The 21,552-nt window shown below is 48.3% G+C and overlaps 1 protein-coding gene across 1 annotated transcript in view; it reads left to right on the forward strand.

The window, feature by feature from the left end:
• The window catches only part of LOC139584249 (reelin-like), a 356,507-nt gene that overhangs the window by 284,801 nt on the left and 50,154 nt on the right, over positions 1 to 21,552 (forward strand). The window contains exons 25-38 of the mRNA XM_071415869.1: positions 3,674 to 3,860; positions 4,451 to 4,656; positions 7,039 to 7,210; positions 8,113 to 8,319; positions 8,649 to 8,884; positions 9,500 to 9,657; positions 10,286 to 10,493; positions 10,725 to 10,801; positions 12,138 to 12,296; positions 13,976 to 14,170; positions 17,597 to 17,725; positions 18,422 to 18,566; positions 18,743 to 18,883; positions 19,575 to 19,752. Coding sequence (XP_071271970.1) covers positions 3,674 to 3,860; positions 4,451 to 4,656; positions 7,039 to 7,210; positions 8,113 to 8,319; positions 8,649 to 8,884; positions 9,500 to 9,657; positions 10,286 to 10,493; positions 10,725 to 10,801; positions 12,138 to 12,296; positions 13,976 to 14,170; positions 17,597 to 17,725; positions 18,422 to 18,566; positions 18,743 to 18,883; positions 19,575 to 19,752 — 2,398 coding nt within the window. The remainder of the gene's footprint in view (positions 1 to 3,673; positions 3,861 to 4,450; positions 4,657 to 7,038; positions 7,211 to 8,112; positions 8,320 to 8,648; positions 8,885 to 9,499; positions 9,658 to 10,285; positions 10,494 to 10,724; positions 10,802 to 12,137; positions 12,297 to 13,975; positions 14,171 to 17,596; positions 17,726 to 18,421; positions 18,567 to 18,742; positions 18,884 to 19,574; positions 19,753 to 21,552) is intronic.

The raw sequence follows: 21,552 nt of genomic DNA on the forward strand, positions 1-21,552 counted from the left end.
AACATCTCTCTCTCTCTAACAGGGAACACCTCTCTCTCTAACAGGGAACATCTCTCTCTCTCTCTAACAGGGAACATCTCTCTCTCTATCTAACACGGAACATCTCTCTCTAACAGGGAACATCTCTCTCTCTCTAACAGGGAACATCTCTCTCTCTAACAGGGAACATCTCTCTCTCTCTCTCTCTAACAGGGAACATCTCTCTATCTAACACGGAACATCTCTCTCTCTCTAACAGGGAACATCTCTCTCTCTAACAGGGAACATCTCTCTATCTAACACGGAACATCTCTCTCTCTAACAGGGAACACCTCTCTATCTAACACGGAACATCTCTCTCTCTCTAACAGGGAACATCTCTCTCTCTCTAACAGGGAACATCTCTCTATCTAACAGGGAACATCTCTCTCTCTAACAGGGAACATCTCTCTCTCTAACAGGGAACATCTCTCTCTCTACCAGGGAACATCTCTCTATCTAACACGGAACATCTCTCTCTCTCTAACAGGGAACATCTCTCTCTCTAACAGGGAACATCTCTCTATCTAACACGGAACATCTCTCTCTCTCTAACAGGGAACATCTCTCTCTCTAACAGGGAACATCTCTCTCTCTAACAGGGAACATCTCTCTCTCTCTAACAGGGAACATCTCTCTCTCTACCAGGGAACATCTCTCTATCTAACACAGAACGTCTCTCTCTCTCTAACAGGGAACATCTCTCTCTCTAACAGGGAACATCTCTCTATCTAACACGGAACATCTCTCTCTCTCTAACAGGGAACATCTCTCTCTCTAACAGGGAACATCTCTCTCTCTAACAGGGAACATCTCTCTCTCTCTCTAACAGGGAACATATCTCTCTCTCTCTAACAGGGAACATCTCTCTCTCTCTCTAACAGGGAACAGCTCTCTCTCTCTAACAGGGAACAGCTCTCTCTCTCTAACAGGGAACATCTCTCTCTCTAACAGGGAATATTTCTCTCTCTCTCTAACAGGGAACAGCTCTCTCTCTCTAACAGGGAACACCTCTCTATCTAACACGGAACATCTCTCTCTCTCTAACAGGGAACATCTCTCTCTCTCTAACAGGGAACATCTCTCTCTCTAACAGGGAACATCTCTCTCTCTAACAGGGAACATCTCTCTCTCTAACAGGGAACATCTCTCTCTCTCTAACAGGGAACATCTCTCTCTCTACCAGGGAACATCTCTCTATCTAACACGGAACATCTCTCTCTCTCTAACAGGGAACATCTCTCTCTCTAACAGGGAACATCTCTCTATCTAACACGGAACATCTCTCTCTCTCTAACAGGGAACATCTCTCTCTCTAACAGGGAACATCTCTCTCTCTAACAGGGAACATCTCTCTCTCTCTAACAGGGAACATCTCTCTCTCTACCAGGGAACATCTCTCTATCTAACACGGAACATCTCTCTCTCTCTAACAGGGAACATCTCTCTCTCTAACAGGGAACATCTCTCTATCTAACACGGAACATCTCTCTCTCTCTATCAGGGAACATCTCTCTCTCTAACAGGGAACATCTCTCTCTCTAACAGGGAACATCTCTCTCTCTCTCTAACAGGGAACATATCTCTCTCTCTCTAACAGGGAACATCTCTCTCTCTCTCTAACAGGGAACAGCTCTCTCTCTCTCTAACAGGGAACAGCTCTCTCTCTCTAACAGGGAACATCTCTCTCTCTAACAGGGAATATTTCTCTCTCTCTCTAACAGGGAACAGCTCTCTCTCTCTAACAGGGAACAGCTCTCTCTCTCTAACAGGGAACAGCTCTCTCTCTCTAACAGGGAACAGCTCTCTCTCTCTAACAGGGAACATCTCTCTCTCTAACAGGGAATATTTCTCTCTCTCTCTAACAGGGAACATCTCTCTCTCTCTCTCTAACAGGGAACATCTCTCTCTCTGTCTCTAACAGGGAACATCTCTCTCTCTCTCTAACATGGAACATCTCTCTCTCTCTCTAACAGGGAACAGCTCTCTCTCTCTCTAACAGGGAACATCTCTCTCTCTCTCTAACAGGGAACATCTCTCCCTCTGTCTCTAACAGGGAACATCTCTCTCTCTCTCTCTAACATGGAACATCTCTCTCTCTCTAACAGGGAACATCTCTCTCTCTCTAACAGGGAACATCTCTCTCTCTCTAACATGGAACATCTCTCTCTCTCTCTAACAGGGAACATCTCTCTCTCTAACAGGGAACATCTCTCTCTCTAACAGGGAACATCTCTCTCTCTAACAGGGAACATATCTCTCTCTCTCTAACATGGAACATCTTTCTCTCTCTCTAACAGGGAACATCTCTCTCTCTAACAGGGAACATCTCTCTCTATCTCTCTAACAGGGAACACCTCTCTCTCTAACAGGGAACATCTCTCTCTCTCTCTCTAACAGGGAACATCTCTCTCTCTAACAGGGAACATCTCTCTCTAACAGGGAACATCTCTCTCTCTAACAGGGAACATCTCTCTCTCTAACAGGGAACATCTCTCTCTCTAACAGGGAACATCTCTCTCTCTAACAGGGAACATCTCTCTCTCTAACAGGGAACATCTCTCTCTAACAGGGAACATCTCTCTCTCTAACAGGGAACATCTCTCTCTCTAACAGGGAACATCTCTCTCTAACAGGGAACATCTCTCTCTCTCTAACAGGGAACATCTCTCTCTCTAACAGGGAACATCTCTCTCTCTCTCTAACAGGGAACATCTCTCTCTAACAGGGAACATCTCTCTCTCTCCAACAGGGAACATCTCTCTCTCTAACAGGGAACATCTCTCTCTCTCTAACAGGGAACATCTCTCTCTAACAGGGAACATCTCTCTCTCTAACAGGGAACATCTCTCTCTAACAGGGAACATCTCTCTCTCTCTCTAACAGGGAACATCTCTCTCTCTAACAGGGAACATCTCTCTCTCTCTCTCTAACAGGGAACATCTCTCTCTCTAACAGGGAACATCTCTCTCTAACAGGGAACATCTCTCTCTCTAACAGGGAACATCTCTCTCTCTAACAGGGAACATCTCTTTCTCTAACAGGGAACATCTCTCTATAACAGGGAACATCTCTCTCTCTCTCTAACAGGGAATATCTCTCTCTCTAACAGGGAACATCTCTCTCTCTCTCTAACAGGGGACATCTCTCTCTCTCTAACAGGGAACATCTCTCTCTCTCTAACAGGGAACATCTCTCTCTCTCTCTCTCTCTAACGGGGAACATCTCTCTCTCTCTCTAACAGGGAACATCTCTCTCTCTCTAACATGGAACAGCTCTCTCTCTCTAACAGGGAGCATCTCTCTCTAACAGGGAACATCTCTCTCTAACAGGGAACATCTCTCTCTCTAACAGGGAACATCTCTCTCTCTAACAGGGGACATCTCTCTCTAACATGGAACATCTCTCTCATGCACGTACACAAGCTCATGGAATACAGAGCTGTCTAATGTATCCATTACACAATGCAAATTTACTTGAAAACACACACACACACACACACACACACACACACACACACACACACACACACACACACACACACACACACACACACACACACACACACACACACACACACACACACAACACACACTCCTATACATTCACACCAGAGGATTCAATATGTCATTAATGTGTCTCATGTCTCTTCCAGGTGTGATGAAGGTTTCTCAGGTCCAGACTGCCTGTCCTCCTCTCCTCTCTCCTCCAGCGTCCTGTCAGACTTTGAGTCCCAGGATGGTCTGCTGGCCACGTGGCAGGAGATGATTGGTGGAGAGGTGGTGACCCCTGATGTGGGCTGTGGGGTGGTCTCCTCCGGGTCCTCACTCTACTTCAGCAAGGTAGGAGAACACACACTACACGCACACACTTACACACACACACACACTTACACACACACACTTACACACACACACACACACACACACACACACACACACACACACACACACACACACACACACACACACACACACACACACACACACACACACACACACACACACACACACACACACACACACACACACACACACACACACACACACACACACACACACACACACCCAGTGGGTGAAACTGGTTGCAATGCTGTCATCACCATGTATTTTATGACATCTTGGCCATTTATTTTTATTTAACCTTTATTTTGACAAGGAATGATGTTGAGATTAAGGTGTCATTTAAAAACTAAGAATTTCTATTTACGTTTTTTAGCAAAATAATACTAGGTCATCTGGTTGTAATTAACAACCTGACTACAACGTTTTTATTGTGTGTGTGTGTGTGTGTGTGTGTGTGTGTGTGTGTGTGTGTGTGTGTGTGTGTGTGTGTGTGTGTGTGTGTGTGTGTGTGTGTGTGTGTGTGTGTGTGTGTGTGTGTGTGTGTGTGTGTGTGTGTGTGTGTGTGTGTGTGTGTGTGTGTGTAACAGGCTGGACTGAGGCAGCTGGTGAGCTATGACCTGGACACAGAGTGGGCGGAGTTTGTCCAGTTTTACCTGCGTGTGGGCGGAGACTGGGCGGAGTGTAACACAGCTGACAGCAGGGAAGAAGGAGTCCTTCTACAGTACAGTAACAATGGAGGAATCAGCTGGGGACTCATCGCCGAGATGTACTTCAGTGACTTCATCAAGCCACGGTGAGGGAGGGAGGGAGGGAGGGAGGGAGGGAGGGAGGGAGGGAGGGAGGGAGGGAGGGAGGGAGGGAGGGAGGGAGGGAGGAAATTGAGATTAACGATAGAGGAATCAGCTGGGAACTGATCTCTGAGATGTACTTCAGTGACTTCATCAAGCCACGTTGAGGAGGGAGGGAGGGAGGGAGGGAGGGAGGGAGGGAGGGAGGGAGGGAGGGAGGGAGGGAGGTTAACGATAGAGGAATCAGCTGGGAACTGATCTCTGAGATATATAGATCTACTATCTAAATTGTATTCAAGGTTTAAAAAAGGATTCTAAAGTTTATCATTTCCACTTTAAAATGTCAGACTTGATTTGCCTTAACGAAAATGTTATCAACTCTTACAAAACGTCCCACCGGGCAAGAAAACTGATTGAATAAATGTTGTTTCCACATCATTTCAACCCAAAATTAAAGGAGGTGACGTTTTAAATCAACATGGAAAACTGATTGGTTTTGAAAAAAGTCATCAACAGAAGGGAATTTTTTTCCTAACTCAAATGACATGGTGAATTTTTTTGTTGATTTCACGTTGAATTCACATTAGTTGACGACTCAACCAAATCTAAATCTAAACTAGACGTTGAACTGACATCTGGGCCCGGTGGGATTTCCACATAATAAATCACATTTCCTGTTGCTGCAGAATTATTTTCCTGTTGTGAGAAGCATTAAGACCTCTATTCACTGATTTTACCAAGCCATGATGAGAAGGAGGGAAGAGGGAGGAAGGAGAGAGGGAGGGAATAGAGGGAGGAGAGAGGGAGGAAGGAGAGAGGGAGCAGAGGGAGGAGAGAGGGAGGAAGGAGAGAGGGAGGAGAGAGGGAGGGAGGAGAGGGAGGAAGGAGAGAGGGAGGAAGGAGAGAGGGAGGAGAGAGGGAGGGAGGAGAGGGAGGAGAGAGGGAGGGAGGAGAGGGAGGAGTGAGGGAGGAAGGAGAGAGGGAGGAAGGAGAGAGGGAGGAAGGAGAGAGGGGGAATAGAGGGAGGAGGGAGGAAGGAAGGAAGGAAGGAAGTAAGGAAGGAAGGAAGGAAGGAAGGAAGGAAGGAAGGAAGGAAGGAAGGAAGGAAGGAAGGAAGGAAGGAAGGAAGGAGAGAATAGAGGGAGGAGAGAGGGAGGGAGGAAGGAGAGAGGGGGGGAATAGAGGGAGGAGAGAGGGAGGAAGGCGAGAGAGAGGGGGGAATAGAGGCTAGGAGAGATGGAGGAGAGAGGGAGGAAGGAGAGAGGGAGGGAGGAGAGAGGGAGGGAGGAGAGGGAGGAGAGATGGAGGAAGGAGAGAGAGGGCATAGAGAGAGGAGAGAGGAAGGAAGGAAGGAAGGAAGGAAGGAAGGAAGGAAGGAAGGAAGGAAGGAAGGAAGGAAGGAAGGAAGGAAGGAAGGAAGGAGAGAGGGAGGGAGGAGAGAGGGAGGGAGGAGAGGGAGGAAGGAGAGAGGGAGGAAGGAGAGAGAGAGGGAATAGAGGGAGGAGAGAGGGAGGAAGGAGAGAGAGAGGGAATAGAAGGAGGAGAGATGGAGGAAGGAGAGAGGGGGGGAATAGAGGGGGGAGAGTGGGAGGGAGGAGAGAAGGAGGAAGGAGAGGGAGGAAGGAGAGGGATGGAAGAGACAGTAACGATAGAGGATGAGGAATCAGTTGGGGACTCATAGCTGAGATGTACTTCACCAACTTTGCCAAGCCCCGGTGAGCAGGAGGGATTGGTTCCTCTTCAGGTTTCTTTCATCTAGGGAGTTTTTCCTTGTCTGCTTCTGCTTGCTCTTCTGGGTCTAGACCGGATTACTGTAAGGTACTTAGTGACAACTGTTGATGGCTTGATTGAGTGACTGATTCATTGATTGATTGACTGTCTGTCTGTATGTCTCTGTCTGTCTGTCTGGCTGAATATCTGACTGACTGACTGACTGTCTGACTGAATATCTGACTGACTGACTGAATATCTGACTGACTGAATATCTGACTGTCTGACTGAATATCTGACTGACTGACTGAATATCTGACTGACTGACTGAATATCTGACTGACTGACTGACTGAATATCTGACTGACTGACTGACTGAATATCTGACTGACGGAATATCTGACTGACGGAATATCTGACTGACTGAATATCTGACTGACTGAATATCTGACTGACTGTCTGACTGAATATCTGACTGTCTGACTGACTGACTGAATATCTGACTGACTGAATATCTGACTGACTGAATATCTGACTGTCTGACTGAATATCTGACTGTCTGACTGAATATCTGACTGAATATCTGAGTGACTGACTGACTGTTTGACTTACTGTCTGACTGACTGACTGACTGTCTTACTAACTGACTGTCTGTCTGACTGATCTCCTCTTCCTAGGTTTGTCCACTATGAGCTGCCGCTGGCCTCTAAGACCCCGTGTACCAGGTTCAGATGGTGGCAGCCCCTCCACTCTGGGGACGGCTACGACCAGTGGGCCATCGATGATGTCATCATACTTTCTGAGAGACAGAAGCACATCATCCCCATGGCCGACCCCACGCTGCCACAGGTCAGTCTCTCATTGGTGGCCGACCCCACGCTGCCACAGGTCAGTCTCTGATTGGTGGACGACCCCACGCTGCCACAGGTCAGTCTCTCATTGGTGGACGACCCCACGCTGCCACAGGTCAGTCTCTCATTGGTGGCCGACCCCACGCTGCCACAGGTCAGTCTCTGATTGGTGGACGACCCCACGCTGCCACAGGTCAGTCTCTCATTGGTGGACGACCCCACGCTGCCACAGGTCAGTCTCCCATTGGTGGCCGACCCCACGCTGCCACAGGTCAGTCTCTGATTGGTGGACGACCCCACGCTGCCACAGGTCAGTCTCTCATTGGTGGCCGACCCCACGCTGCCACAGGTCAGTCTCTGATTGGTGGACGACCCCACGCTGCCACAGGTCAGTCTCTCATTGGTGGCCGACCCCACGCTGCCACAGGTCAGTCTCTCATTGGTGGCCGACCCCACGCTGCCACAGGTCAGTCTCTCATTGGTGGACGACCCCACGCTGCCACAGGTCAGTCTCTCATTGGTGTCCGACCCCACGCTGCCACAGGTCAGTCTCTCATTGGTGGCCGACCCCACGCTGCCACAGGTCAGTCTCTCATTGGTGGACGACCCCACGCTGCCACAGGTCAGTCTCCCATTGGTGGACGACCCCACGCTGCCACAGGTCAGTCTCTCATTGGTGGACGACCCCACGCTGCCACAGGTCAGTCTCTCATTGGTGGACACTGACACCAGACAATATTCATGCACAAATCATTCCCAATCTGTAAAATAGATTGTTTTATATTATCTTGAGAGGATTTGGACATTGACTTTGGACATTGAACAATGCTTCAGTAATCGGTTGGTGACGGTAACGAGGATAACTAAAGCACAGATGAACCAATCCTCTTGTCTCTGTAGAACTTCTATGAGAAGCCGGCGTTTGACTACCCTCTGAACCAGATGAGTGTGTGGCTGATGCTGGGTAACGAGGGCATGGAGAAGGAGAGGAACGGCAGCTTCTGTGCCGCCACACCCTCCGCCATGGTGTTCGGGCGCTCTGATGGCGACAGGGTGGCAGTGACCAGAGATCTGGCTCTACGCCCAGGGTACACCCTGCAGTTTAAGGTACGGTGTATGTGTGTACGGTCTCTCTCTCTCTCTCTCTCTCTCTCTCTCTCCCTCTCCCTCTCCCTCTCTCTCTCCCTCTCCCTCTCTCTCTCTCTCTCTCTCTCTCTCTCTCTCTCTCTCTCTCTCTCTCTCTCTCTCTCTCTCTCCCTCTCTCTCTCTCTCTCTCTCGCTCTCTCTTTGTTTCCTTCTGTCCCTTTCTCTCAGGAAGTTTCGAGTTTCTTTCATTTCTTCAATCACTTTTTAAAATACCTTTTTTTATGTGTTTGTGTAATGTACAGTATGATATTATTGACCTAATAGAGATTTAAAATGATAATTTCCCCCAGTTGAACATTGGCTGTGAGTCCCAGTTCAGTGCGTCAGCCCCAGTTCTGCTGCAGTACTCCCATGATGCCGGACGTACCTGGGCACTGGTGAAGGAGGGCTGCTACCCAGCATCCTCAGGGGCAGGCGGCTGCGAGGGCAGCGGGCGGGAACTCAGGGAACCAACCGTCTACGCCACGGGAGACTTTGAACGCTGGACCAGGGTCACCGTGGTGATACGGCGCAACGTGGCCGCCAGGTAGATGAAAAACGTGTATTATGGGATGGATAGATTGAAACTGAGGTATAACAATGACATAGTTACTGTTGGAAAGACTGTGAGACGGTACAGATTATTGTTCAGTTCATTCAATATTGGTCCTTCGAGCCGTGTTAGATGTCATAATCAGGAGACGCTGTTGTGCAGATTTACAGCAAGATTGTTATAATGCTGTTATGAACTGCTGAATGACATTACTTTACTTTCCCCTGTCCCTGTATATGTATCTCCCGTTCCTCTATCTCTCTCTCTCTCTCTTTTTCTCTCTCTCTGTCCCACCTCTCTCTCTCTCTCTCTCTCTGTATATGTATCTCCCGTTCCTCTATCTCTCTCTCTCTCTCTCTTTATCTCTCTCTGTCCCACCTCTCTCTCTCTCTCTGTATATGTATCTCCCGTTCCTCTATCTCTCTCTCTCTCTCTCTGTAATGTATCTCCCGTTCCTCTATCTCTCTCTCTCTCTCTCTTTATCTCTCTCTGTCCCACCTCTCTCTCTCTCTCTGTATATGTATCTCCCGTTCCTCTATCTCTCTCTCTCTCTCTCTTTATCTCACTCTGCCCCACCTCTCTCTCTACCCCACCCCCTTCCCCCCTCAGTAAAACGCGGTTCCGGTGGTTCCAGGAGAGTAGTGTGTACCGGGACGCTCCAGCCTTCGCCCTAGACGGAGTCTACATCTCTGAGCCCTGTCCTAACCACTGTGGAGGACACGGAGACTGCATCTCTGGAGTCTGCTTCTGTGATATGGGTTATACAGGTAGGTACTGATAGAGAGAGGAGAGGAGAGAGAGAGAGAGAGAGAGAGAGAGAGAGAGAGAGAGAGAGAGAGAGAGAGAGGGTAGAGAGGAGACGAAAGAATAGGAGGGAGAGAGAGAGAGGAGAGGGAGGGAGAGGGAGAGGAGAGGAAAGAATAGGAGGGAGAGAGGGAGAGAGGGAGAGAGAGAGAGGAGAGGAACGAATAGGAGGGAGAGAGGGAGAGAGAGAGAGGGGGTAGAGAGAGGGGGAGGGAGAGAGGGGGTAGAGAGAGGAGAGAGGGGGTAGAGAGAGGAGAGAGGGGGTAGAGAGGGGGGAGGGAGAGAGGGAGAGAGAGAGAGGAGCAGGAGGGAGAGAGAGAGGAACGAATAGGAGGGAGAGAGGTAGAGAGAGAGAGGGGGTAGAGAGAGAGAGAGGGGGTAGAGAGAGTGAGGGGGAGGGAGAGAGCCCCTCTCTCTCCCTCCCCCTCTCTCTCTCTAGGGAGAGAGGAGAAAAAGAGATGGTGAAATGGAGAAGGAAGAGTGGACATCTCTGTTCTGAGTATGAGAGTTGTTGATCATGGAAGGAAAACAGTTTAGTGATTGTGATAATCAATGTGTTGCTTTCTGTTGTGTGTCTGTGTGTTCCCCCAGTGGAGCAGGACAGCTGTGTGCCAGCAGTGGTCAGTCCCACAGAGCTGGCAGAGGGCTTTGAGAGCAAGCTGAGCCCGCTGTGGCAGAGCCTGAGTGGGGGTCAGATTGGAGGCGGCTGCGGTACCATCAGCGAGGGCAAAGCGCTGTACTTCAGCAGCTCTGGGAAAAGACAGGCACTGACTGTCACCCTGGATACTACCAACACACGGTCAGTACACACGTCCTCCTGGGGGGTCAGTTTTACACTACGGAGGCTGCAGCGTTGGGTCAAGGCTTTTCCTCCTTTTCTTCCTTGAACACTTCAACTAAAATCCTGGTCAGTTTAGACAATGAGTGCTGGACTGTAACAAAAGCCTGTAAAACACGGAACTGTAGATCCCGGGTTCCTGTTTCCAGTGAACTAAAACCCTCTGTCCGTCCCGTCCGTCTGTCCATGTAGGCTGGTCCAGTTCTACATCCGAATCGGAGGGAAGAACGTTGGACCCACCTGCACTAGACCTCGCTCCCGCAACGAAGGTGACTCACCAACACCATCGCTACTGACGATGTCCCATTTAAGCTCTCTCTCTCTCTTTAAACTCACAGCCGACCACAATGAGTCTCTCTGCTTCCACCGTGTGGTGGTTGACTGACACTGCAGTGGGGAATATACAGTAGCTCCAGGTCTGAGGCTTTGTATCAGATCAGTATCTCCTGTCCAGTTGATCAACTATTGAAGCCTTGTGTTTCAGAAGATCTTTTTTAAAGTTAGAATCCAAACATTGATGGTGTTTTTTTTAATCTGTGTCAGCGTATTGTGAACCACAAAGATGTCTGATCTTTGTCTGTTGAGTCAGACCTTTAGGCATCTCCCAGATGTCTGTGAGGAGGACAACATGACGTACTATACTATCCATAATGCACTCCTCTTTACCAATGAGAACGTGAGGGCTTTGTTACTTATTCTCATCCCTTCATGGATTTAAAAGGACGGGATTGTTGTATTGTATTGTATTGAATCCTTTCTTTCTGACCTCCTTTCTCCTCCTCCACTCCTCCCTCCCCTCCTCCTCCTCTCTTCCCCCCTCTCCTCCTCTCCTCCCCCCTCCTCTCCTCCTCCCCCCTGCTCTCCTCCTCTCCTCCTCCTCCTCTCCTCCTCCTCCTCTCCTCCTCTCTTCCTCCTCCTCCCCCCTGCTCTCCTCCTCTCCTCCTCCTCCTCCCCCCTGCTCTCCTCCTCCTCCTCCCCCCTGCTCTCCTCCTCTCCTCCTCCTCCTCTCCTCCTCCTTTCTCCTCCCCCCTCTCCTCCTCTCCCCCTCCTCCTCTCCTCCTCTCCTCCCCCCTCCTCTCCTCCTCCTCCCCCCTGCTCTCCTCCTCCTCCTCCCCCCTGCTCTCCTCCTCTCCTCCTCCTCCTCTCCTCCTCCTTTCTCCTCCCCCCTGCTCTCCTCCTCTCCTCCTCCTCCTCTCCTCCTCCTTTCTCCTCCCCCCTCTCCTCCTCTCCCCCTCCTCTCCTCCTCTCCTCCCCCCTGCTCTCCTCCTCTCCTCCTCCTCCCCTCCTCCTCCTCCCCCCTGCTCTCCTCCTCCTCTCCCCCTCCCCTCTCCTCCTCTCCCCCTCCCCTCTCCTCCTCCTCTTCTCCTCCTCTCCTCCCCCCTCTCCTCCTCCCCCCTCTTCTCCTCTCCCCCTCGCCTCTCCTCCTCCTCCTCCTCCCCTCCTCTCCTCCTCCCCTCCCCTCCTCCTCCTCTCCTCCCCCCTCCTCTCCTCCTCATCTCCCCGTCCTCCTCCTCCTCCTCTCCCCCCCCCCTCTCCTCCTCTCCTCCCCCCTGCTCTCCTCCTCCTCCCTCTCCTCTCCATCTCTTTTCTCGTCTGGTCCTCCAGGAGTGGTAGTCCAGTTCTCAACCAACAACGGTGTGCAGTGGCAGTTCCTGAGAGAGCTGGACTTTGGCTCCTTCCTGGAACCCCAAGTAGTGACCATTGAACTGCCTCCAGCCGCCAAGACCCCCTACACAGTGTTCCGCTGGTGGCAGCCCCAGCAAGGTGAGGAGTCAGACCTGCCTCTTACAGCCCACAGCAAGGTGAGGAGTCAGACCTGCCTCTTATAGCCCACAGCAAGGTGAGGAGTCAGACCTGCCTCTTATAGCCCACAGCAAGGTGAGGAGTCAGACCTGCCTCTTATAACCCACAGCAAGGTGAGGAGTCAGACCTGCCTCTTATAGCCCACAGCAAGGTGAGGAGTCAGACCTGCCTCTTATAGCCCACAACAAGGTGAGGAGTCAGACCTGCCTCTTATAGCCCACAGCAAGGTGAGGAGTCAGACCTGCCTCTTATAGCCCACAGCAAGGTGAGGAGTCAGACCTGCCTCTTATAACCCACAGCAAGGTGAGGAGTCAGACCTGCCTCTTATAGCCCCAGCAAGGTGAGGAGTCAGACCTGCCTCTTATAACCCACAGCAAGGTGAGGAGTCAGACCTGCCTCTTATAGCCCACAGCAAGGTGAGGAGTCAGACCTGCCTCTTATAACCCACAGCAAGGTGAGGAGTCAGACCTGCCTCTTATAGCCCACAGCAAGGTGAGGAGTCAGACCTGCCTCTTATAGCCCACAGTATACAGGACAGAGAACTACTCTTACAGCCCACTGTCACGTTGGTATGAATGATTCAGGAGACAGGCGAAGGAATGCGTAATAGGGTTTTTTATTTAGCCCAAATTACGGCGTGCCGTGTAAAGGCACGGGGACGAAGACCAAACAAACACGTAACAAAAACACAGGGTTGAAACACAAACAAAAGAGCGAGGAGTACCTCGAATAAATAACATACGCGCTTAATGATTAACACACGGGACGAGACCCGAAATCATCTGCGCAATCCACAAGGGCACGGAAGCCCAAAACACACAGCACAGGTCCTCACACGCACCAACGGACATAGTAACAATAATGGACAGCACCATGGTGAACAACGGACACATATATACAAATACAATCAGTGGGAACAGAGGCCAGGTGTGCACAATGAAGGTTCCGGAGGGATCCGCGACACCCACAGTATACAGGAAATAGAATTACTCTTACAGCCCACTGTATACAGGATATAGAATTACTCTTACAGCCCACAGTATACAGGAAATAGAACTACTTTTACAGCCCACTGTATACAGGAAATAGAATTACTCTTACAGCCCACAGTATACAGGAAATAGAACTACTCTTACAGCCCACAGTATACAGGAAATAGAACTACTCTTACATCCCACAGTATACAGGAAATAGAACTACTCTTACAGCCCACAGTAAACAGAACTACTTTTACAGCCCACAGTATACAGGAAACATAACTACTCTTACAGCCCACAGTAAATAGAACTACTCTTACAGCCCACAGTAAATAGAACTACTCTTACAGCCCACAGTATACAGGAAATAGAACTACTCTTACAGCCCACAGTAAACAGGAAACAGAACTACTCTTACAGCCCACAGTAAACAGGAAATAGAATTACTCTTACAGCCCACAGTATACAGGAAATAGAACTACTCTTATACCTTTCACACAACTGGCCCGAGCCGAGCCAAACCAAACTGAGCTGGCCTTGTTATGCATCCACCATTTTTTTTTATCTGGAAATGTGCTGGAAAGGTCGATAGGGTGACAAGGGTTAAGGGTCAAGAGTCATACAGAGTATGACATCTAGAAACCAGTCTCTGTCTCTCCGCAGGGAAACACTCAGCCCAGTGGGCTATGGATGACGTTCTGATCGGTATGAACGACAGCTCCAGGACTGGTTTCCATGACAAGTTCGCCGGGACGTCTCCTCTGAGACACAACTGGTACCGTGTCCAGGGGGGAGAGGTCACAGTGGACTGTTTGTCTCTGGACACAGCTCTGTCCTTCTACTCCGATGCCACAGACAGTGAGTCAAGCTACTGCGTACACACACACACACACACACACACACACACACACACACACACACACACACACACACACACACACACACACACACACACACACACACACACACACACACACACCCAGACATAAATCAGCCCGACTAACCGGTGTCTGTATGTAGCCTCTACTGTATATAGCCTCTCTACTGTATATAGCCTCTCTACTGTATATAGCCTCTCTACTGTATATAGCCTCTACTGTATATAGCCTCGCTACTGTATATAGCCTCTCTACTGTATATAGCCTCTCTACTGTATATAGCCTCGCTACTGTATATTGCCTCTCTACTGTATATAGCCTCGCTACTGTATATAGCCTCTCTACTGTATATAGCCTCGCTACTGTATATAGCCTCTCTACTGTATATAGCCTCTCTACTGTATATAGCCTCTCTACTGTATATAGCCTCGCTACTGTTATTTTTCACTGTCTTTTTACTGTTGTTTTATATTTCGTTACTTACCTATTGTTCACCTAATACCTTTTTTTTGACTTTAATGATATCAGCTGATGTAAGAAGGGTTATATAAATACATTTGATTTTGCACTGTTGGTTAGGGCCTGTAAGTAAGTATTTCACTGTATTTAGCGCACGTAAAAAATAAACTTAGATTTGATAAACACACACACAGGGGTCACAGTGGACTGTCTGTCCATTTCAACAGACAGTGAGTCAGACAAACCCCTGTCATTGATCCTTGATGGTGTGGAAGTACCAGTGCTCTTCACCCATCCCTTATGATATGGAGAAAGCTCATCCTTACATTGGCCTTCAGCTGGTCAGGTCTTTCACATCAGTGCAAGGAAGGAGAGGACACATTTTTGGGGGGAGAATTGAGAAAGATTGCTACAGAAACTCATCATACTGCAGAGCTCTAGACTCTGACCCCTAAACCACACCCCTCTATTTTTTTTATTTTACCTTTTATTTAACTAGGCAAGTCAGTAAGAACAAATTCTTATTTTCAATGACGAGCCTAGGAACAGTGGGTTAACTGCCTTGTTCAGGGGCAGAACGACAGATTTTTACCTTGTCAGCTCAGGGATTCGATCTTGCAACCTTTCGGTTACTAGTCCAACGCTCTAACCACTAGGCTACCTGCCGCCCCTCCACTCTAACCACTAGGCTACCTGCCGTCCCTCCACTCTAACCACTAGGCTACCTGCCGCCCCTCCACTCTAACCACTAGGCTACCTGCCGCCCCTCCACTCTAACCACTAGGCTACCTGCCGCCCCTCCACTCTAACCACTAGGCTACCTGCCGTCCCTCCACTCTAACCACTAGGCTACCTGCTGCCCCTCCACTCTAACCACTAGGCTACCTGCCGCCCCTCCACTCTAACCACTAGGCTACCTGCCGCCCCTCCACTCTAACCACTAGGCTACCTGCCGCCCCTCCACTCTAACCACTAGGCTACCTGCCGTCCCTCCACTCTAACCACTAGGCTACCTGCCGTCCCTCCACTCTAACCACTAGGCTACCTGCCGCCCCTCCACTCTAACCACTAGGCTACCTGCTGCCCCTCCACTCTAACCACTAGGCTACCTGCCGCCCCTCCACTCTAACCACTAGGCTACCTGCCACCCCTCTGTGACATGACATGTTCTGCTACTGCATTACCAATAACCCCAGGGTGTGTTCAATCAGCCGTTTGTCGTTTACACGACCCGCGTGGCTTTTGAATTATTAATGTTTAGCTTTAACACCCTGGTTGTTATTTATGTGTGCATCAAGCTGCGAGTGGATTTACTTTGTGTAAAGATTACATTGCATCCAGTCCCATCCATTACCACCGGCCTAGCAAGAGCAATTTACCAACGTAAACATTATACCCCGGCTAGGAGCGGCGGGTTTCTGGAAATCCGTGTGATGTGTATGATGAACACATCGACAGCATAAATCAAAGGTACCTCGTTATACACAAAGCATCTTTCTGGATTCACTTCCTTTACGTTTGATCTCGTATTGACTTGATTCACGAGTGTTTTGCACTTCCTGTCTTTTCACACGATTGCGACGTGAACGATGGACTGCTACGCGACCTTGATTAATAGCCACTATCCATATTTTACACATTTTACCGTACGCACTCTATCAATGGGGTTTGTTTCACCTCCATCTCAGCCTACACTATACCGTCTACACAGTCTCTAGTCCAGAAGATCAAATCAAATCAAAGTTTATTCGTCACGTGCGCCGAAGACAACAGGTGTAGACCTTACCGTGAAATGCTGAATACAAACAGGTGTAGACCTTACAGTTAAATGCTTACTTACAAGCCCTTAACCAACAGGTGTAGTAGACCTTACAGTGAAATGCTGAATACAACAGGTGTAGTAGACCTTACAGTGAAATGCTGAATACAACAGGTGTAGTAGACCTTACAGTGAAATGCTGAATACAACAGGTGTAGTAGACCTGACAGTGAAATGCTGAATACAACAGGTGTAGTAGACCTTACAGTGAAATGCTGAATACAACAGGTGTAGTAGACCTTACAGTGAAATGCTGAATAGAACAGGTGTAGACGTTACAGTTAAATGCTTACTTACAGGCTCTAACCAACAGTGCAAAAAAAGGTATTAGGTGAACAATAGGTAAGTAAAGAATTAAAAACTACAGTAAAAAGAGACACTTATTGGCATGGGAAACATATGTTAACATTGGCATAGCAAGTGAGGTAGAAAATATACAAATGTGAAATAAACTATAAAAATTCACAGTAAACATTACACATCCAGAAGTTTCAAAACAATAAAGACATTACAAATGTCATATTATGTATATTTACAGTGTTGTAACAATGTACAAATGGTTAAAGTACACAAGGACAACTAAATAAGCATAAATATGGGTTGTTTTTACAATGGTGTTTGTTCTTCACTGGTTGACCTTTTCTTGTGGCAACAGGTCACACATCTTGCTGCTGTAATGTCACACTGTGTTATTTCACTCAGTAGATATGGGAGTTTATCAAAATTGGGTTTGTTTTCGAATTATTTGTGGATCTGTGTAATCTGAGGGAAATATGTGTCTCTAATATGGCCATACATTTGGCAGGAGGTTAGGAAGTGCAGCTCAGTTTCCACCTCATTTTGTGGGCAGTGTGCACATAGCCTGTCTTCTCTTGAGAGCCAGGTCTACCTATGGCGGCCTTTCTCAATAGCAAGGCTATGCTCACTGAGTCTGTACATAGTCAAAGCTTTCCTTAAGTTTGGGTCAGTCACAGTTCTCTCTCTCTCTCTCTCTCTCTCTCTCTCTCTCTCTCTCTCTCTCTCTCTCTCTCTCTCTCTCTCTCTCTCTCTCTCTGCCTCTCTCTCTCTCTCTCTGCCTCTCTCTGCCCCTCTCTGCCTCTCTCTCTCTCTCTCTCTCTCTATCTCCAGAGAAGCCACGGTATGCAGAGAGCTGGGACTTTGAGGTGTCTGGCTCCTCCTTCCTGCAGTTTGACCTGTCTATGGGCTGCAGTAAGACAGTCACGTCCTCTCATGGTGTCAGGCTGGAGTATTCCACAGGTATCACACTCTATACCATCCTGAATCAGCCTTTAGAAACTACACGTGTATTATAAGGCATTATATGTGTATTATAAGGTATTATATGTGTATTATAAGGTATTATATATCTATTATAAGGCATTATATGTGTATTATAAGGCATTATATGTGTATTATAAGGCATTATATGTGTATTATAAGGTATTATATATGTATTATAAGGCATTATATGTGTATTATAAGGCATTATATGTGTATTATAAGGCATTATATGTGTATTATAAGGCATTATATGTGTATTATAAGGTATTATATATCTATTATAAGGCATTATATGTGTATTATAAGGCATTATATGTGTATTATAAGGTATTATATATGTATTATAAGGCATTATATGTGTATTATAAGGCATTATATGTGTATTATAAGGCATTATATGTGTATTATAAGGCATTATATGTGTATTATAAGGCATTATATGTGTATTATAAGGTATTATATGTGTATTATAAGGCATTATATGTGTATTATAAGGCATTATATGTGTATGCATCATAGAAAGCGACACCATCAATTGTTATACATGTTATCAATGCTTATAAATGGTTATAAAATGTTTACAAATATTGAAATACTTATGTATGAACAGTTTATGAATAGTTTGTTAATGTTAATTTCTGAACGTAAATACAACATGTTGCCACCCTACAGACTGCGGGCGCCACTGGGCCCTGCTCACCCCAGAGTGTGTGCCACCTGCCATCGGTTGTGCCGGCTACACTATGAACTCTGTCTACACCGCTACGCGGTACACCCGTTGGAGGAGGATTACGGTGTATCTACCCAGCGCTGCCAAGTACGTACGACCTTGTGATCTCAATGTGTCCAGGTCCAATCTGTGTGACCTTGTTAAGACCAAAAAATATATGACACATCATGTTTTAAACTTGAGATAAAGTAAACAGCACATTTGTGTTTTTTTTATCCCGGAGAGAGTGGTTTTGTTGTGTCTCACCTTTCCAATGGTTCCAGTTCTCCCAGGACTCGGTTCAGATGGATTCAGCCTCACTTCATCCCCGGAGCGGACGGCTGGGCCTTGGACAACGTGCTGCTGGCCCCTGGTTGTCCCTGGATGTGCTCTGGACACGGACTCTGTGACAACGGACGCTGTGTGTGAGTTACAGACACACACACACACACACACACACACACACACACACACACACACACACACACACACACACACACACACACACACACACACACACACACACACACACACACACACACACACACACACTATAAGAGATGTTTAAAAAAAAAAAAATTTTACCTTAATTTTCATAGGGAGTCCTATTGAGGCTGAGGCTTCTTTCACAAGCGAGCATTTACACAATTTACAAGTACAAGATAACAAAAACAAGATGCTTGAAGTCGCCTTCCTCAGCCAAGACTATTGGTGTTGGTACAGCAACGGGTTAGTACGCTTCACGAGGGTGAAGGGTTGTTGGGATGAAAGATGCATTTCCTTCTCTCTCTCCCTCTCTCTCTCTCTCTCTCTCTCTCTCTCTCTCTCTCTCTCTCTCTCTCTCTCTCTCTCTCTCTCTCTCTCTCTCTCTCTCTCTATGCTACTCTCTCTCTCTCTCTCTCTCTATGCTACTCTCTCTCTCTCTCTCTCTCTCTCTCTATGCTACTCTGTCTCTGTCTCTCTCTCTCTCTCTCTCTCTCTCTCTCTCTCTCTCTCTCTCTCTCTCTCTATGCTACTCTGTCTCTGTCTCTGTCTCTGTCTCTGTCTCTGTCTCTCTCTCTCTCTCTCTCTCTCTCTCTCTCTCTCTCTCTCTCTCTCTCTCTCTCTCTCTCTCAGGTGTGACCATGGTTACGGCGGGGCCCACTGCGTGCCCCTGGCCCCCCTCCCCTCCATCCTGAGAGAAGACTTCAACGAGAACCTGGCGGCGGAGCAGTGGCCCGAGGTGTACGGGGCTGAGAGGGGGACGCTCAGCGGGGAGCCCCTCAAATCTGGCACCGCACTCATCTTCAAAGGGGTAGGATTCCTGCTGTATACTGTACTGTACACCGTACACACACTGGTTTATGTGATAAGGACCTAAGAAAAACCATCAAACTAGGGACACATCTCTCTGAAAGTCCTAGAGGAGACCTAGAGAGAGGAGAGAGAAGACGTGTGCGTCCACACACACATTTTACATTTTAGTCACTTAGGCGACGCCTAATTGACACAGAGTGACTTACAGCGCAGTCATCTTAAGATAGCGAAACAACCACATATCACAGTCGTAGTAAGTACATAATCCTCAAATCAAAATCATAGCCCCAAAAATCTAAATCAAATCACATTTCTCTGTGATTACTATTATTTGAACATGCTTGTCATTTATGAACATTTGAACATCTTGGCCATGTTCTGTTATAATCTCCACCCGGCACAGCCAGAAGAGGACTGGCCACCCCTCAGAGCCTGGTTCCTCTCTAGGTTTCTTCCTAGGTTTTGGCCTTTCTAGGGAGTTTTTCCTAGCCACCGTGCTCCTACACCTGCATTGCTTGCTGTTTGGGGTTTTAGGCTGGGTTTCTGTGCAGCACTTTGATATATCAGCTGATGTAAGAAGGGCTTTATAAATACATTTGATTTGATTTACACCATCACTGATTTGATTTATTGGTCACATACACATGTTTAAGCAGATGTAAATCCGGGTGTAGCGAAATGCTTGTGTTTTCTAGCTCCGACAGTGAAGTACTTATCTAACAAGTAATATCTAACAAGTAATATCTAACAAGTAATATCTAACAAGTAATATCTAACAAGTAATATCTAACAAGTAATATCTAACAAGTAATAGCTAACAATACACACAATCTAAAGTAAAATAATGAAATTAAGAATATATAAATATAAAGTAGTTATCACCAAAGTCAGTGCTGGTAGGGAAAGACTGGTGATGGGGGGTGGAACAAGAATGACTGGGATGTCTTCTTTAAGATACTCTTTAATGAGATATGTTTTCAGAAGACGGGGCAGGGGTCTGCTGTCCTAGCTTCAGGGGGGAAGACGGGGCAGGGACTCTGCTGTCCTAGTATCAGGGGTAAGACGGGGCAGGGACTCTGCTGTCCTAGCTTCAGGGGGGAAGACGGGGCAGGGACTCTGCTGTCCTAGTATCAGGGGGAAGACGGGGCAGGGACTCTGCTGTCCTAGTTTCAGGGGGAAGACGGGGCAGGGACTCTGCTGTCCTAGTACCAGGGGGGAAGACGGGGCAGGGACTCTGCTGTCCTAGTACCAGGGGGGAAGACGGGGCAGGGACTCTGCTGTCCTAGCTTCAGGGGGGAAGACGGGGCAGGGACTCTGCTGTCCTAGTACCAGGGGGAAGACGGGGCAGGGACTCTGCTGTCCTAGCTTCAGGGGGAAGACGGGGCAGGGACTCTGCTGTCCTAGTACCAGGGGGGAAGACGGGGCAGGGACTCTGCTGTCCTAGTACCAGGGGGGAAGACGGGGCAGGGACTCTGCTGTCCTAGCTTCAGGGGGGAAGACGGGGCAGGGACTCTGCTGTCCTAGTACCAGGGGGAAGACGGGGCAGGGACTCTGCTGTCCTAGCTTCAGGGGGGAAGACGGGGCAGGGACTCTGCTGTCCTAGTATCAGGGGGAAGACGGGGCAGGGACTCTGCTGTCCTAGCTTCAGGGGGGAAGACGGGGCAGGGACTCTGCTGTCCTAGTATCAGGGGGAAGACGGGGCAGGGACTCTGCTGTCCTAGCTTCAGGGGGGAAGACGGGGCAGGGACTCTGCTGTCCTAGTATCAGGGGGAAGACGGGGCAGGGACTCTGCTGTCCT

This window comes from Salvelinus alpinus, chromosome 9 (assembly GCF_045679555.1).
Source record: "Salvelinus alpinus chromosome 9, SLU_Salpinus.1, whole genome shotgun sequence".
NCBI lineage: Eukaryota > Metazoa > Chordata > Actinopteri > Salmoniformes > Salmonidae > Salvelinus > Salvelinus alpinus.